The 16,471-nt window shown below is 51.1% G+C and overlaps 1 protein-coding gene across 4 annotated transcripts in view; it reads right to left on the reverse strand.

Annotated features, from left to right (window-relative positions):
* Positions 1–300: 300 nt before the first annotated feature.
* ABR (ABR activator of RhoGEF and GTPase) overlaps positions 301–16,471 on the reverse strand; it is a 300,921-nt gene continuing 284,750 nt past the window's right edge. For all 4 annotated transcript variants that reach the window (XM_021007059.2, XM_021007060.2, XM_021007061.2 and 1 more), the window contains 7 exons: positions 14,490–14,549; positions 14,060–14,169; positions 12,461–12,600; positions 9,787–9,921; positions 8,087–8,192; positions 5,756–5,903; positions 301–3,261 (listed from right to left, as the gene is read on the reverse strand). In XM_021007059.2, coding sequence (XP_020862718.1) covers positions 3,172–3,261; positions 5,756–5,903; positions 8,087–8,192; positions 9,787–9,921; positions 12,461–12,600; positions 14,060–14,169; positions 14,490–14,549 — 789 coding nt within the window. In that variant the 3' untranslated portion in view covers positions 301–3,171. The remainder of the gene's footprint in view (positions 3,262–5,755; positions 5,904–8,086; positions 8,193–9,786; positions 9,922–12,460; positions 12,601–14,059; positions 14,170–14,489; positions 14,550–16,471) is intronic.

Genomic DNA, 16,471 nt, shown 5'->3' on the forward strand with positions numbered 1-16,471 from the left:
CCTCACCCTCTGAACTTCTGGGGAATTGGCATCCTACCAGTGGGGCACCAGCTTTCCTAGCTGAGACCAGCTAGGCGGTGGCTAACACCAACGAGCTTACTCAACCAAGATCCAGAAAAAGGGCTGAGAGGCCTTCTTTCTTTAAGCTTGACTCCATCTTTGACATGAAGGGGAGGTGCATAGCCGAGAAAGCAGCGTTCAGGAAACTCAAATGTGGATGCTGCTGACACAGAGCATTAAGGATTTGGATTCCAGGTCTTCCTGGGGCCGCTGAGAATGCAGACATCCACACAACAGGGCTGTTTTGTGCAAATGTTGGGGCTTTGCATTTTTATTAACATTTTCCTCTCACATGGTTTACATCCATTTATAATAATCTACATAATTGAAACAACACAGACAAAAAAATATATCCTTACCAACTTATGAAAGTCAAATTATTAATGAACAGTCCTATCCTACCTGTATCCACAAAACTCTCCAGATCTCCCAGGCCCCTGCATGGAAGAGGGCAAGGCGACACGGAGTGAGGGGTGGGGGGTGGGGGGGACACCTGCAGCCTGTTTTCGGGGCCTCTGTTGTTAACTCCACCTGTGCCACACAGCAGGCTACCATGGCTGGGGGCCTGGGCTGCAGAGGCCGGAACTCGAGAAACCAAAGGATCTCTCTCTTGTACAGCTTTGTCCTGGCTTAGTACCTATCCTCTCTTCCCACTGGGGACTTTTAGATTATAAATATTTTTATTCTTTTACCTTCTCCTTAGCCTCTACTTCTCTCCTGCTTCCTCGTCTCCAGGTGGCAGCAGCTGATTCCCTAAGAAGCCAGAAGCCGCTTCTGTTTTCCCACTGGCTTCTTGGTGGGGGCCTTGGGGAAGAGGACTCCTCTTCAGCTGCTGCCAGCTCCAGTCAGGCTTTCTCTCCAGTCCTGGGACTTGATTTGGAAGCCAAAGAAAGGGTCCATAGTACAGAAGGCTAACTTTGGCATGCCAAGGCTACTGGGCAGCTGGGGCGTCTGGACTTGGGCATTTTCCTCTTTTCATCTGTGTCCTAGTACCTCTGCTGCCCGTGGGTCCCCTCTCCTGTCACCCTTTTCCTTTCCCCAACATTGCCAGAGCATGGCCATATCCAGCTCCTGGGCAAGGGAGAAAAAGAGGACCAGAGAGGGCACTGCTTCTCACCGAAGGGGCTGGCATCTTCGATGTGCCCTTGATCAAAATTTGACCATGAGCACCAGCCAGGCTGGTCACAGCTTCCAAGAGGCCAGGAATAGACTGATGGCACTCTTCTTCCAAATGCCCTCCAACACAGAAAGCCCTGCCTGTGTACAAGTGGACTCTATCATGTCACTGTGTGAATGGAAAACTCAGTGGGCTATCAGGCCCAAGCCCCGCGGTACAGATATGGGGACTTCCCTCCCCTTCCCAGCGCGAGGTAGCCGGTCTCCCAGGAGAATCAGAATCCAACTTGTTCTCCACAAGTCATGCTGTGGAGCTGCCAGTGTTTGGCTGGGGAGTGCCAGAACTGGGTGTGCGTCAGCCCATCGGAAGTGCAGTCCTCGAAGAGGCCAAATGGCTCACTTCCTCCAACCCCCTTCCCGCAGCTGGGTGGGAAGGTCACTGCCAGAAGCCAGGCAGGCAGGAGAAGCGAGATATGAATGGACAGCACCATGGAGGCTGACTGTAACTATTGTGCCCAGGCCTCGAGCTGTTCCTACCCCAGATGCTCTGGCAAGGCAGGAGAGGGGGTCAGTGCTGTAGCTGACCTACCCTCTCCTGCTGGCTGGGGCAGGGGGAGAAGGGGATTTCAGAGATCCTACTGGATCTCCCCGAGGGCATGAGGGGCTACCCTGTGGCAGTGCCTGGCTGCATAGCACACAGGTCTAAGGCAAAGTTACTGAGGAGGTACAACAGGGGTGCCAGGGGCCGAGTTCTACTGCCTGCTGAAGGCTGACTTCTTTTCTGGGCACCTGGGTCAGTCCTATTTGTTGCCCCAGGGGAGACAAGCCTCAGCAGGACAATAGTTGTTAGCCCCTCACTCACAGAGCTGCCTTCCCTGCCCTATCTCCCATCCAGCCCCTTAGGGACCCCAGGGCTATACTCAGTACCTCTCACTTTCCAACCTGTGAACACAAAATGGGGAGAAGTGGCCCAAGCTCTTCCATTTCCCCAAGATCAGAGATCCAGAGGAGAGGAAAGAGCATCGAGGTCTTCTAGTCCACGACCTGTATTTGGCAGATGAGGAAACAGGATCAGAGGGGAATGACATGCCTAAGGTCACACACACCTCTGTGAGTGAAGAGGCCCCCCAGACCCTCTGGCTGGACAGCAGGTCATCCACCATGAGTCCGCACACAAAGGAGATAGAATACCGAGGAGGAAGGAATTAAAAAGCAAGGGAAGAAAAATCAGGTGATAATCCCTCCTAGAGATGGGGAAAGGAATCAGGGAAGGACCCTTATAGACACTCTCAGGAACAGCAGCTCCCAAAGTTGTCTCTGGGCACTTGCTCAGAGCCCGGGGGAGGGGAAGTAGCACAACCCCATCTCATGGTCTGGTGTCCTCACCGTCCTCACCGGTGTCAAGGCAAAGCAGGACATGGCACCGTGGAGAGCTCTCCCAGATGAGAGAACCCAGGCTGAGGCTTTACATGCAGAGGGGTGTGGGGTGGGAGTTGGTAGAGGAAACAAAGAGGAGGGGCTTCTGGGAGCAGTGCCAGGAGAGGGCAGCTTGGCAGAAGTCACACAGAGCAAACAAAAAACCTCTGCATTTAGACTCAGAAGAAATGAAAATGCCAGAGGAAAGAAAACCACAGAGCAGGCTGTCCGGGTCCCCAGCCTGAGTCGGCCACTGCCTTTTCTTCGTAACAAATATACATAGGATAGTTCCTGAACACCACGGGGCATCAGACGTGAGCGGAAGTACAGAGGGGCAGGGATGGAGCACAGCGGGGTGATGGGGGCAGAGGGGGAGGATGAGGCCAGCTTTGTACAAGGCTGCACAGGAGACACGCACATTCCAGTTCTCAGAAATCTGCTTCCCTTGTTGTCTGGTTTGCTCCATCTGGTTTTGTGGGGTGGTCGGTTGATTGGATTTTCAAGTCTATGCTGAGCCCCAGGGCCAAGCCGAGAGGGACTGGTGCCCCCGTGGTGGACCCCATGCCACCCATGCCTATGCTAAACGTCTGTGGAGAAGTACAGTGTGTTCCGTTTTAGTTCTGCAAAGGAGATGGGAGGATGCTGCAGGTAATAAAGGAGGACCTGGACCTATGGAGAAACAGAAGAGAAGCCGTGAGGGCTGGAAGCTGCCCCTGGCCTGGAGCCACAGTCATCCTGTGGGGGAAGAGAACTCCTTGGCTTGCTTCCCTCAAACTCTAGAACCATGGGGCAGCTAGGTGGTGCAGTGGATACAGCACCGGCCTTGAAGTTAGGAGGATGGACCTGAGTTCAAATCTGGCCTCAGATCAAACACTTGACACTTAGTAGCTGTGTGACCCTGGGCAAGTCACTTAACCCCAACTGCCTAAAAAAAAAATCCAGCACCATGAACATTCACACACCCTCCCCAAAGGAAGCACAGGAAAGGACCACAGGGTCACACACCAAGAACTCAGGGGCCTTCCAGTCCAACCTGGTTATTTTGGAGATGAGGAAACCCAGGCTTGGGAAGTGTCAGGGACGGGATTTGAATTCAGATCCTCTTACTCCTAAAGCCAATGCTCTCGATTAATAAATAAATGCTTGTTGACCCATCGAATGAGGCGGGTTAGGAGAGGAGACATCTCCTTCAGACAGCACGAAGTCTGCTTCATCCGACAGTCTATAGACCCAGAGGGCGGGGTGGGCATGAATGCCGGGGCTGCTGAGGCTTCCAGACTGAGATGGAGAAAACACCTCTGGACAGGTCCACCTGAGTGGAGCAGGAGCCTCCTGAGAGCTGGCATGGGAATCCACTCAATCAGTAAGTATTCACCCAAGTGCCTGGCTCTATGCCAGCCACTGGTGCTAACTGCTAGAATGGACCGATGTGGGGCCTTCTTTCATGTCACTCGGGACAGTCAGCCATCCTGGGACTGAAAACGGCAACTTTCTCCTCTGATCAGGGCTTGCTTTCCCTCTCCTGCACCCTCCGCCTCTCTTATTCTCAAGCCCTAGGGGAGCTCAGGGATGAGTGACTCTAAGCCTGGGGTTCTTAACCCTGTTTGTATCCTGGACCCCCCTGGCAGTGTGGGGAAGCCCATGGACCCTTCCCAGAAGTAGTTTTAAATGCATAAAACACACAGGATTACAAAGGAAACCAATTACAATTAAACAATTTAAATATATACGTGTGTGTGTGTGTGTGTGTATACCACACACACACACACACACACACACACACACACATACTCTCACTCTCTCTCTCTCTCTCTCTCTCTCTCTCTCTCTCTCTCTCTCTCTCTCTCTGTGCACCAAACAAGCTCACAGACCTCAGGTTAAAAAGCTTTGTTCTTCTTCCCACATATAATCGATATCAGTGCTTCCCTTCTCAAGGGACAGGGGGAGGGGGGCAGGAGGGAGGGAAAAGAATTTGGAATTCAAAAATTTTTTAAATGTTAAAAAAAATGTAAATGTAATTGGGAAATATTTGATAAAATATATTTAAAGAAAAAAAGAAAAGAAATCCTATCCTGAGCGCCAGGATTTCTGCCCCTTTGGCTCACTGACTTGCTGCTGTTATGTATTAGGGAAGCTTTGGGATGACTGGCCCTAAGTGAATCCCACATGGCTTTTCTTCCACAGAGGACAACAGCCACAGAATCATGGGGGCTGGAAGAGACCTTAGGGGCCACTGAATCCAATCTCCTCATTTTACAGATGAAGAGACTGAGGCACAGGGATTAAGTGGCTTGTCCTGGGTCTGAAACTAGTATCTAAAGGAAGGATTTGAACCTGTCTTCCTTGACTCCAAGGCCAGTGCCGCCCTCCACTATGACATGCTTCCAGGGTTTCTCGGGGTGGTGGGGCATGGGGTGTGTGCACGGAAGGTGGAAGAGAGAAATCCCAGCACTAGTGTGGGGTCCTGGGGAATAGGGCCTGCCTTATTCTGAGGAGGAGAGGACCTCTAGTCCCCCCAGCACCGTAGGAGTGGGGCATCCTACAAATCGACCTCAGTGGAGGTCTCGTGAGCCGGCTGCAGGAAGAAGGGAGCTGGTGAATCGTGTAATCTCTCTTTGAGCTCTATAGACCACTTGTTCTTTCTTTTTTGGATCAGGCTGTAATTTCACTGGCCTAATAGTGATCCCTAACTTTTCTATAGGGCCTTACGGTTTGCAAAGTACTTTACAGATATCACCTCACTGGATCCTCACCACCCCTCTGAGAGGCGGGTGCTGTTCGTCTCCCCATTTCACAGATAAGGATGCAGCTTAACTTAAGAGAAGTTATAAGCAACTTGCCCAGGGCCACACAACTAGTCAGTGTCTGACGCAGGATTTGCACTCAGGTCATCCTGACACCACGTCCAGCTGCCTCTATGGGGACTGCTCAAGGAGGCACAGCTTCTCCCAGAGCAGAACTTCCTTCCTGTGGCACTGAGAGGCAAGTGCAGGGTCACATAGCCGGGATGTATCAGGGACAGGATTTGAACTCGAGTCAGGTCCTTCCTCTCCTGTGCCATGCTTGCCCTCTGTTCTTTCTCCTGGGGCTCCCGAGGGAGGCAGGCTCTGCTCCCACTCCCCCTTTGCTGGTGGGAGACAGAGGCACCCCACCGGGTGATTACCTGTGCCATGACGTCGTGGGACCAGATGTCCGAGGCTGAGGTTAGGTGTCCTTTGCTTTCCACCTCAGATGGTCTCAGTAATGTTGGGCCAAACACAGTGGCCAGATTGTGAAGGGACATTTTGTTGATGGGTTCCTTTTCAGCAACCCTGGGGGAGAGGAGGGAAGGGAGAGAAACCAAGTGGTCATTTCTGCCCTGGGGCCCCTGGAGGAATGGCCTGCCCATTCCCTAAAGCATCCCCTATGCCTGGAGGCTGAAGAGCTCGAATCCTTTTGAGGATGGGCCTTGAAGGGATGGCTAATTTCTAGACCACAGGTTCAGATCTTAAAGATATCTTCAAGGTCATTCATCCAAGCCCTCATTTTACAGAAAAGGAAACTGAGGCTTGAGGGATTCACAGCATCACAAACTTAAGAGCTAGAAGGGACCTTACAGTTTACTGAGCCCAACCCTCTTGGGCTGACTTCTTTTTTTTTTTAAACATATGAGGGAAAATGGCAGCCAAGGAGGTGAAGAGATTTGCCCCAGGCCACTCCAGGCCAGCTCTCCATCGATCTGTCTCATCACTTCCCAGCTTCAATCCAATTACTGTGGCCAAAGACACTGGGGTCCATGGAGGCTGTGACTCGCCCAAAGGTCATCATGTCAAAGGGGGGATGTGAACCTTGACCCTCTGACGCCAAAGGCCATCTGTCCAACCCCCTAATTTCTGGGAGGCCAGGAGGGGTCAAATGAAGGTCACCTGGCTAGTTAGGGGCGACTGGGCTAAGGAGGGCGCAGGGCTGCAAGGGAGGGAAGCCACTGTGGCTTTGGGACACAACCAGCCCTGCGGAGGGAGCTCCCAGAACCGGAGGCAGCCTCTCCAAATCCAGGGGTGCACAGGTTGTCCCTCTCCCCCCTTTCCAGATGACTCTGTCGCATAACTGATGCTCTGAAGTCTTGCCTTGGTTTTCTCCCCACCCTCCTTTCTCTTGCCTAACTGGCCAGATGCACTCACTGTGACTTCTCCCTGTAAACAGCAGGTATCAGCTGCTGTCTGTACCCAGTGCCCTGGCTCCCCCTTCCCTCCAATCTCTACCCCGCACATTTGTCTAACAAAGAAACCTGTTCCTGGCCTGTCCCCAGCGCCAGCACCCCAGTGCCACTTGACAACTGCCTGCCGGAACCGTCCCCAGCCTGACCTGCACTCACAGATACCCCCATCCCTACCAGGGCCACCACCATCCTTTGGGGGAAACCCACAGGCCCTGCCCAACTGGAGCAGTTCATCGCCTTGGAAACAGGCAGCAAAACAGGGCCATGTCAGGAGGCAGCTGTGCAGGCCTCCTCCGCCCCCAACCCACACAGAAATTGAGCCTGGTCCAGGAGACCAGATGTGGGAACAGGCCATGCCCGGTTCTCAGGGTGGAAAACCTAATGGATTTTCCCTTCGCCCTTCTCCACGGATGTTCCTGCTCACTCTCCAAACTGTTTGGGAACTGGATGGGACTTTGGTCCCGGCCAAACCAGAGGGAAAAGTGCCTGAGGATGGGAGGAACGTGAAACCTCCATCTCCCGCTCCTCTGGCCCCTCTGGAGGTGTGGGAAAGGCCCAGCCTCCTGAACAGTCAGCTTCTGCTCTGCCTGACAATGTTCACCAAGGCAGATTCCTGGAAGCCAGAAAACCCAGAGCCCAAGGAGGACAGATGGAGGGGGGATGGGATAGCTGATGCCATGATTCCTGAGAAATGGCAATCCCTCTCTCCAGACCAGGGATGGGGAGCCTCCGGGCCTTGAGGCCACTCTACGTCCTCAGGTGCGACCTTTTGAGTGTGTCCACGTTTTACAGAACGAATCCTTTTATTAAGGGGATTTGTTCTGTGAAGTTAGGATTCAGTCAGAGGGCCACACTTGAGGACCTAGAGGGCCACGTGGGGCCTTGAGGCCACAGGCTCCCCACCCCTACTCCAAACCATGCCCCAGGGCTGCCATCTAAGTTCACAGGCTCACTGGTGAAGAATCTTAAGATCACAGCTCTATAGTCAGGAGGGACCTCAGAGGCCTCCTGCCCCCATTTTACAGAAGAGGAGACTGAGGCCCAGGGAGGTGATGTGATGAATCCACAGTCACAAGCAGTAAGACCAGAAAGCAGATCTGATTCCAGAGTCAGTCTGTTCACTCTGGAAGGGCCCCTGCAACCTCCCTGGGAGGCTGCCTTCCCCAGAGGCGCGGTGACCAAGAGGTTAGCAAGATCAGACAGCTTTGGCTACCTCCTTGGTCCAGCCTGTCCTGCTGGGCAGTCCTACCAATCCCAGGAGCCCCTGGGGCAACCCCCCTCCCCCCACCTCTTTACCTTTTCAAGTGTTCTAGCAAGAAGAGGAAAGTGATGAGGTTGGGGTCGGGAAGGGTTCGGAGAAGGTGCATCATACAATTTTCCTTGGCAGCAGGATCCGAGAGGGCTGGGGACAGACAGGAGAAAATGGGTCAGCAAATGAGCAAGCTCATAAGGACAAGGCATGTGCCGAGGCCTCACCTATAGAACCCTATGCATCTGCCTGGCTGAGTGACTCAGAGGAGCGGGGTAGGGTGGATACCCTCTGCTACATCCAGGACCAATGTGATCGTCCTCTGTTTCCCCAGCTTGCTGGACAAGTGGGTTCTCTTTACAGACCTCATGCTGGACCCTTGAACCTGGGGCTCTGTAAGTCTTGAATCAGCAGAAACAACTGAGGATCTAAGGCTGGAAGGTATCTTAGAAGTGACCTAATCAAAGCCCCTCATTTTACAAAGAAGGAAACAGAGGCACAGAAGGAGCTTCAGAGGTCAGCTGATCCAACCCGGACACTGTCCCTGACCTGGCCTCCTGGCCTCCTGTCTCCGGGGAACACACAGAGAAAATGGAGAACGCAGTGAGGTAGAGTTCGCTGCAGCTGACCAGTCCTCCTCGTGCTGTGCTCTCCAATTAGACTGTGAGCTCTCTGAGAGTGAAGGACCATCTAGTTTTTTCTGCTTGTATCCCCAGCTCTTGGAACAGTGCTCAGCATAGGGTGAGCCCTTGATAAACACCTTTTCACCCATTCACTCTTCATTAACTCATCTCACCCAATATGTGCCTCGGCAGCTGGCAAAGCCCGTGCACCTTCTGCCTGTCCCCGCCTCCCCACCACTTTCTCTTCCTCTGCACCCAGCTAAATATGCTAATGGTGTTTTGTTTCCTGTTGCCATTTTTAATAAAGCAGAGCTGGAAGGCTAGAGGAGGAAGGGTAAACTACCTCACCAGAGCTTGCTGAAGGGATCTCTCCTCTCTAAAATGAGACAAATACCCAGTCTCTCTATCCCATTGAGGAGGCGATTGGGGGTGAAGGGACTGAGGCCTAGAGAGGACAGGGATAAAGGGGGAAGCTGGCAGCAGCTCAGCCAAACCCAAAAGTTCCTCCGCCAAGGGCCCCTTTACTCTGACAGTCCCTGGTGTGGGCAAAAAGGTCAAGAAGGCAGCCCATCCTTGAACGGTACAGGTGAGGGCAGAGAATCCCTTTTCTTGAGTCCCTCTGGCAAATGGGATTGGACTCAGAAAGCCAATCCAGGCTGTGCTCATCAGAGAGCCTCAGCCTTCTGAGAGTTGTAAGGCAAGAAGGCGGGTGTTAGAATATGAATAATAAGGGATGGAGGAGGAGAGTATGGGCACAGGATGGAAGGGCAGGGAGTAGAGGATGGGGCTAGGGGGTCAAACCTATGGGTCAAGAGCCATAAAGGACCATAGAGGGAGTGCTGCCTACAACAGACCACACAACAAAAACCAAGCCTGAGCCGTTCCATCAAGATTGGTTATGTTCAAAGGCCAACTCTGTTCTCCTGGGTACTGAGCATTATCGAACAAATGGCCTGAGATCATCCCTTGGAAGTTTCTAGTGGAGGTGGGAATTTAAGGCATCTGGGGTCCGAAGTCTTCCTCCTCCAACTAAACGAAGGGAAGGGACAGCACTAATAAGCAGCCACGTGTTACTGTTGCCTCCGAAATGCTCCCCAATCCCAGGAGCTGGGCTCGAGTCTCACCAATGCCCTCCATGAAGGCTGGATAGAGTCTGTCTGTGAGGAGGGGCTCCGGGAGCTCCCGGAAGTAGAGCTTCAAGGTCCCCGCAATGGCATTGATGTCCATGTCACTCAACATCACCAGCACATCCTTATTGTCTGGAGAGGAGAGGAGAAGAGAGCAGTGGGAGTCAGCCACCCCCACAGAGGCACGGAATCTTAACGCTGACTGCTAGGAATGCGTCTGAGCCATCCCTGATAAGGTTCTTCTGGTCTCTATTTTAAGACTTCCCAGAATGGTGAGCACATTACTACCAACACTGCCCATCTCAATTTGGAGAGCTGTAATTGTTAGGAAGTTTTTCCTTATCCTGCCTAAAATACACCTTTGTGGAGCCAGCAAAATCCTGCCACCTTCTTCCCCCTCAGCCAAAGAGTGCATATGTTGTTTGACCTTGTTACCTTTTTTTTTTAGTTAAATCTGCTTTGTGGCAGTTTCCACTCATTGGTCAAATTCTCCTCTCTAGGGCCAAGAAGAATAAGCCTAATCTCCCATAGAGCACCCCTCTTATTAACACATGCATCTTGGCAGCTTTTCAAATTCCTTCCCTCCTATGCTGGGGCCCAGGAGTTTCCGAGCAGTGATCTCTTCCCCCAGAAGTGACAGGTATCACACTTCCCTATTCTATTCATGCTATGCTAGGAAAACTGTCAGAAGGATCTTTCCTTCAGGCCTGGCCAGGGGCCATTGACATGGGGGGCGGCTACAAGCTGGCATGAAGGGCTTTCCTAGTAAATGGTTTCTTTCCTCATACAGGGTCCCTGATAAAGGGTCATAAATGGAGAACTGGAAGGGACCTTAGAGGCCAAGTAGTCCAAGCTGTCACTTTACAGATGAGGAAACTGAGGCTGCGAGACATTAGGTGACTCTGAGGCCTGGCTTGAAAGCCAGCCTTGCTCTAGGCAGCTGGGGGCACAAGAGATCAAATGTTAGACTTGGCAGTCATGAAGACCCGAGTTCAAAATCCTGCCTCAGACATTACTAGCTGTGATCCTGGGCAAATCACAACCTTTCACAGCCTTGGTTTCCATGTCTGTACATGAGAAAATAACAACCCCTCTCTCCCAGGATTATTGTGAGGATGAAATGAGATCATGTTTGTAAAAAGCAGCTTGTAAACCTTAAAGTCCTATATAAATGTTAGCTATTATTATTATTTTTATTATTATTACTCTATTTCCTACATTATGCTGCCTCTTCAATATCCCTGTTAAGGATAAGGCAGGGCCAAGACAAATCCTTGGAGGTATCTGTGATTCAGCCCTGTCTGGAGAAGCTTGGGAGTTACTGAGTCCTTGCTGGGGACTCAGGGTAGAGGATACTATGCCTTGGGGCTAGAATCTGGCTTGCTTTGCCCATGACTCTCTCATGTGAAGACTGGAGAAGGGGATGGGGGAGAGAAAAAAGTCAAATCCATGATCCAGAGCTCTGGGACCACATTAATACCATACAGAAGACTCTGTCCTCATTGACAGTCTCAGCTAAGCCCCTCTCTGGAAAGCTCGGCACATTTTTTACACCTAAAATCATGTTCAACCAAGCCTTGGTTTTCAGGCCACGAAGAGAAATCTGGGCCAGGAACAATCAGCTTTGTGCCAGTATCTCCCTCAGCCTCCTGGCCCCATCCTGCCCCTCCATTCTCCCAACCTCTCTTCTTCCCATCCCAAAGGATGTCATCTTCTGTGCCTGCCAAGGGCCACCCAACAGGGCCTCTGCCACTGCCGGGGTGGGGGTGGGGTAGAGGGGAAGGGCCAGGGGGAAGGTTCAGGCTGGTTCTTCAGGAGCTGTCCAGCTCAGCCTCTAAGGAACTGGCCTGGTCTGCCCAGACCAACTTGGCTTTCCCGGCAGGCAGGCCATACCATGTACTAGGTACCAGTAACAAGACACAGCCCTAGGCTCGTCACTACAGGATCATATGAATGAAACCAAAGGACCCCCCGGTCCAACCTTCGAGTGTCCTAGGGCCCTAAAAGAGAAGGCAGGACAAATAGTATACAATGGAGACTAATTTCATTGGTACAGAGATTTCCTGGGTGAGGAAACTACTTTTGCCAAAACAAGTTGGCCCCTTCTGTGCAACTAATAGGTTCAGAGACTCTTAACCTGGCGTCTTGAACTTTAAAACAATGTATATTTTGATATATTTGCTTCATGGTAATTGGTTTCCTCTGTAATCCTGTATCTTATGCTTTCAAAAACATTTTTCTGAAGAGCCCACAGGCTTTAGCAGACCGCCCAACGAGGCCATGAGATAAACCCTTGTCTTAGGGGGTTACCCAGAACACTGGGCAGTGAAATGAGTCACCCAGGGTCCCACAATGCCTCTCAAACTCTATTGAGACCTCAGGAGCCCAGCATCCAGAAGACAAGAAGTGTGAGCTCAGGGCTTTTGAATCTGTCTCCACTGAGTACCTTGGGAATGAGCACAGGAGTCAGTTTCCAAGATGTAAGCTGTACATTTCAGCTTTGTCAGAGCCAAGGCTCCCCCTTTAACTGCAAGTCTAGGCAAGTGTGGGGAGAACCCCTGAGAGCCAGGCAAGAAAGCGTGGAAGTCCCACGCTCTCCTCCCCATCTTAGTCCATATTCCCCATTCCCCACCACTCCCTCCCCAGGTCCCGGGGTTCCCCTGGGACTCACTGGCATCAAAGACAGCCTTCAGCGCCTGGATGTCAGTGGCCACCCCCGAAATCCGGTAGATTCCGATTTCCTCAATGCCTCTTTTCTCTACCTCCTCCACACATTGCCGGACGATGTAGGGTACCTTGGAGCGCTCTCGCCTGTGGAGGCAGGGAGTGGGCAGCATGGTGACTACCTCTGCCATGACAGCAGAGTCACCTCCCTTTACCTCCCACTCACATCTTCATGCCCCGACCTTGGGTGGCCCTGGCTACTTGGAATGGGGAGGGGGGAGACAGAGAAGGGTGAGAAGAACCAAAGGAGATACCCACAGGGCTTGCTGTGTGTGTGTGTGTGTGTGTGTGTGTGTGTGTGTGTGTGTGCGCGCGTGTGTGTGTGTGTATGTGTGCCTGTGTGTGTGTATGTCTGTAGAGGGTGGGAAAATGGGGTGGGGGTGTCAGATCAAGGTACACAGGGTTTCTGTTCTCTCACAAGTTGATACCAAGATAAGGGTCATGTAGAAAATGTTTGGGGTTCATAGGAGGGAGGCAGATTAAGCAGAAACCCAAAGGGATTGAAGAGGGAAGAGGATTTTCCTTTGGTAAAACCCTAAGGAGTTTTGGTGAGGATGAACACACCCTGGGGGACTCTTCCCCCTACAGGAGAATGAGGTATCTGTTTCTAGGGAAGAACCTCAGCTCCCAGTCACAAAGACTTGCCTTTCTGACATAAGACACAAGCTGGGCTGAAAGTGTGCCCACCCTCCCCCCAACATATCCCAGGATTACAGGATCCCAGATGTAGAGCTCAGAGAAACCTTAGAGGCGGTCCACAGCCCAATGCCCTTCATCATCCAGATGAGGAGACTGAGGCCCACAGAGGTAAGTGATTTGTCCAAAGTCACACAGCGAGGAAGGCAGGATTTGAACCCAGGATGTCTGCGACTCTAAACCCAGGGTTCTTTCCCTGTCCTAAATTGCCTTTTCTAGAAGATGTTGCCTCAACAACTCACTCAGGGCAGTGGAATCTCATCTGCACCTGGGGGAGAGGGGTCAGAGGGAGGATGAAGCAACCAACTTTTGAATCAATCAATCAATCAATCAATCAATCAGTCAATAATCATTTGTTAAGGAACGAAGCTAAGCACTGGGATCACAGCATTTCAGAACTGTAAGGGATCTTAGAGATCACCTAGTCCAGCTACTCCCACTCCTTCACTTTATAGGGGAAGATACCGAGGCCCAGGGACTTGTCCAAGGCTATAGTTAGGTGGCACAGTGGCTAAAGTGCCAGGCCTCTAGTCAAGAAGATTCATCTTCCTGAGTTCAAATCTGGCCTCAGACACTTATTGACTGTGTGACCCTAGGTAAGTCACTTAACCCTGTTTGCCTTAGTTTCCTCATCTGTAAAATGAGCTGGAGAAGGAAATGGCAAATCTCTGCCAAGAAAACCCCTAATGGGGTTTGAGCGGAGATTTGAACCTAGAACGTTGGCTTCCTTCCAGTGCAGGACTCTTTTCATTCCATCCCTTGGGGAGGTGTGAGTCTGGTGGGGAGTGGAGGGGCCTGGGGCACTTGGATCGACAGCCTAGGGAATACGAGTCCCAGGAATGGCACGTACTTTGTCACGACGCTGATCTTCACCCCGAACACTCCTGTCTGCTTTTTCGAAGGGGTCCTCTTCAGGCTCATGTCCCGGCTGGTGAATTTCATGGAGAACTCCACCTTGATCTGCATCAAGGAAAAGGCCATGTTGGGGCAGGGCTGGGCAGAGGGTAGTTAACGCCCTGGAGCCTCCAAGACACGTGGTGATGCTGGAGACCCCAACAAGGGGGTGGACACAAAGGGATCAAGACGGGGGAAGGCAGGGCAGAGCAGGTCCAGCTGCTGTGTGTGGGCAAGATGAACCCAAGGCAAATTTCGAAATGCCCCTGAAAAAATGCTCTGAAAAGCAGAAAAGAAAGGCAGAGCCTTCCCTAACTGGAAGCGGCAGGAAGCCGGGGAGTGACACCATGCCAAGCTGGGGTCCCCTCTACCTCCCATGGCCTTACCCCGTTCATCTCGATCACATCCATGTGCCAGTTCTTCGTCTGTACGGTCTGTGGGTCCAGCTGCAGAAACACAGGAGATGGGGAAGGTTACACATGGCACAGCCTCCACCAGAGGCAGAGGAAGATGCCCCTCCACCAGCCACCAGGGCATGCTGATTAGATCTTTTGGCCTCCCAACTCGACTGTGAGCTCCTTGTGGGGAGACCATCCTGAACTTTTGTGTGACCTAGCACAGTAAGGAGCACAGAGTGGATACACAACAAATATTTGTTATACCAAGGAATAAACAGATGTGACTCAGCAGGATGGTCACACTGGGAGCTTAGGACGGGTACTGGCAGATTGTGAGGAATAAGAAAGACAAAGAGAACGGATTAACCACGACGCCAAGAACTTGTGCTGGTGCTGAGGAAATGCAGAAAGCAGTCTCTGCCCTCAGAGAGCCTACCCTCTATTGCAGGAAGCAACAGGCATAGATATAAGCACAAACTAAGCACTTACTGGAGTGCCAGGCACTACGCTAAACCCTGGGGATAAGAAAAAAGGCAGAGGCGTGATTCTTGCTCTCTGCAAGCTCCCATTCTAACAGGGAGACAACGTGCAGCAACTATGTACGTACAAGACACATACAATGAAAACACAAGGGGATTCCCTTCCCAAATAAATGCAAAACACCAACATCTGGGGGAATCGGGACAGGCCTCATACAGGAGGTAGAACCTGCACTGAACTTTGAGAGAAACTAGAGGTGCTAAGATGGTGCTCCAGGTATGAGTCTCTGCGCAAAGGTGTGGAGATGGGAGATGGAATGTTGTAACAGAACACCATGTAGAGATCTCAAGTGACCCAGTCTCAGAAAAGGAAATAGATCTAGCTGTAAAGGAACTACCAAAGGGGGAGTGAGGTGGGGGAAATCTGGTATTGATGAATTTACAAGGGAATTAAATCAAACTTTTAGAGTGCTTTCCTTCTCAGTGTGTCTATGCAAGTTATTTTCAATACCTGAGGAAACAAGCACTCTACCAAACTCCCTTTTATGAGCAAAGAGAGTCCTAATACTTAAACCAGGGAAAGATAAAATGAAAAAGGAAAACTACCTACCAATACCATTAAGAGATACACATTCAAAATTTTTAAATGACATTCTGTCAAGCGGACTATTTAAGAAATGGCTCATTCTGACTGAAGTGGCTTTATACCAGGGAGGCAAGGTTGGTTCAACAATAGGAAAACAATGAACATCATATTTTTTGAAAAGCAGACATCTAAAACTACACAATCATCTCACTAGACAAAGAAAATGACTTTGATGAAGTATAAAACTCATTTATGCTAAAAAAAAGTCCAAAAACTACAGGTATAAAGGGAATCTTTTTCAATATCATAAAAAATAACTATTTAAAAACCAAAAGCAATTATTATATATAATGGAGAGGCACTAGAGGCTTTCCCAATAAATATAGGAATTTTAACCCCATTTTATAGCTGAAGAAATTGAAGTTCAGAGGTAAAGTGGATAGTCCAATGTTATAGTGGCCCAAGTCACCCAGCACAGGAGGGGAATCCCAAGGGCCTTGAGAGGAAGCCACCTCCAGGAAAAGGCTCTGCTGGTAGACACAGCAGAAGACAGGGAATACCCACCCCAGAGCTCCAAGAAGAGCCCCCAAGTTTTGGGGGGGGAGGTCCTTGAATGGTAGGAAAGAGCAGCTCCTGATGCCCCCCAAGATTCAGTTCATTGAACAGGACCATACCCTACAGCTAGAAGGGGTCTCAGAGGACAACAGAACCCAGACGTCTCATTTTAGAGATGAGCAAATGGAGGCCCAGAGAGGTTAAGTGACTTGCCCAAGGTCACACAGAGCAGAGATTCTCCTCACTCCAAATTCGGCACTCTTTTTGCCACACCCTGCTTGTGAGAAGTAGTGGACAATGAGCTAACCTCAAAGCCAAGAAGAACCAGGTTCAGGTCCCACCTTTTGACA

The sequence above is a fragment of the Phascolarctos cinereus genome, unplaced genomic scaffold, assembly GCF_003287225.1.
Source record: "Phascolarctos cinereus isolate Bilbo 61053 unplaced genomic scaffold, phaCin_HiC Scaffold_5;HRSCAF=322, whole genome shotgun sequence".
Lineage (NCBI taxonomy): Eukaryota > Metazoa > Chordata > Mammalia > Diprotodontia > Phascolarctidae > Phascolarctos > Phascolarctos cinereus.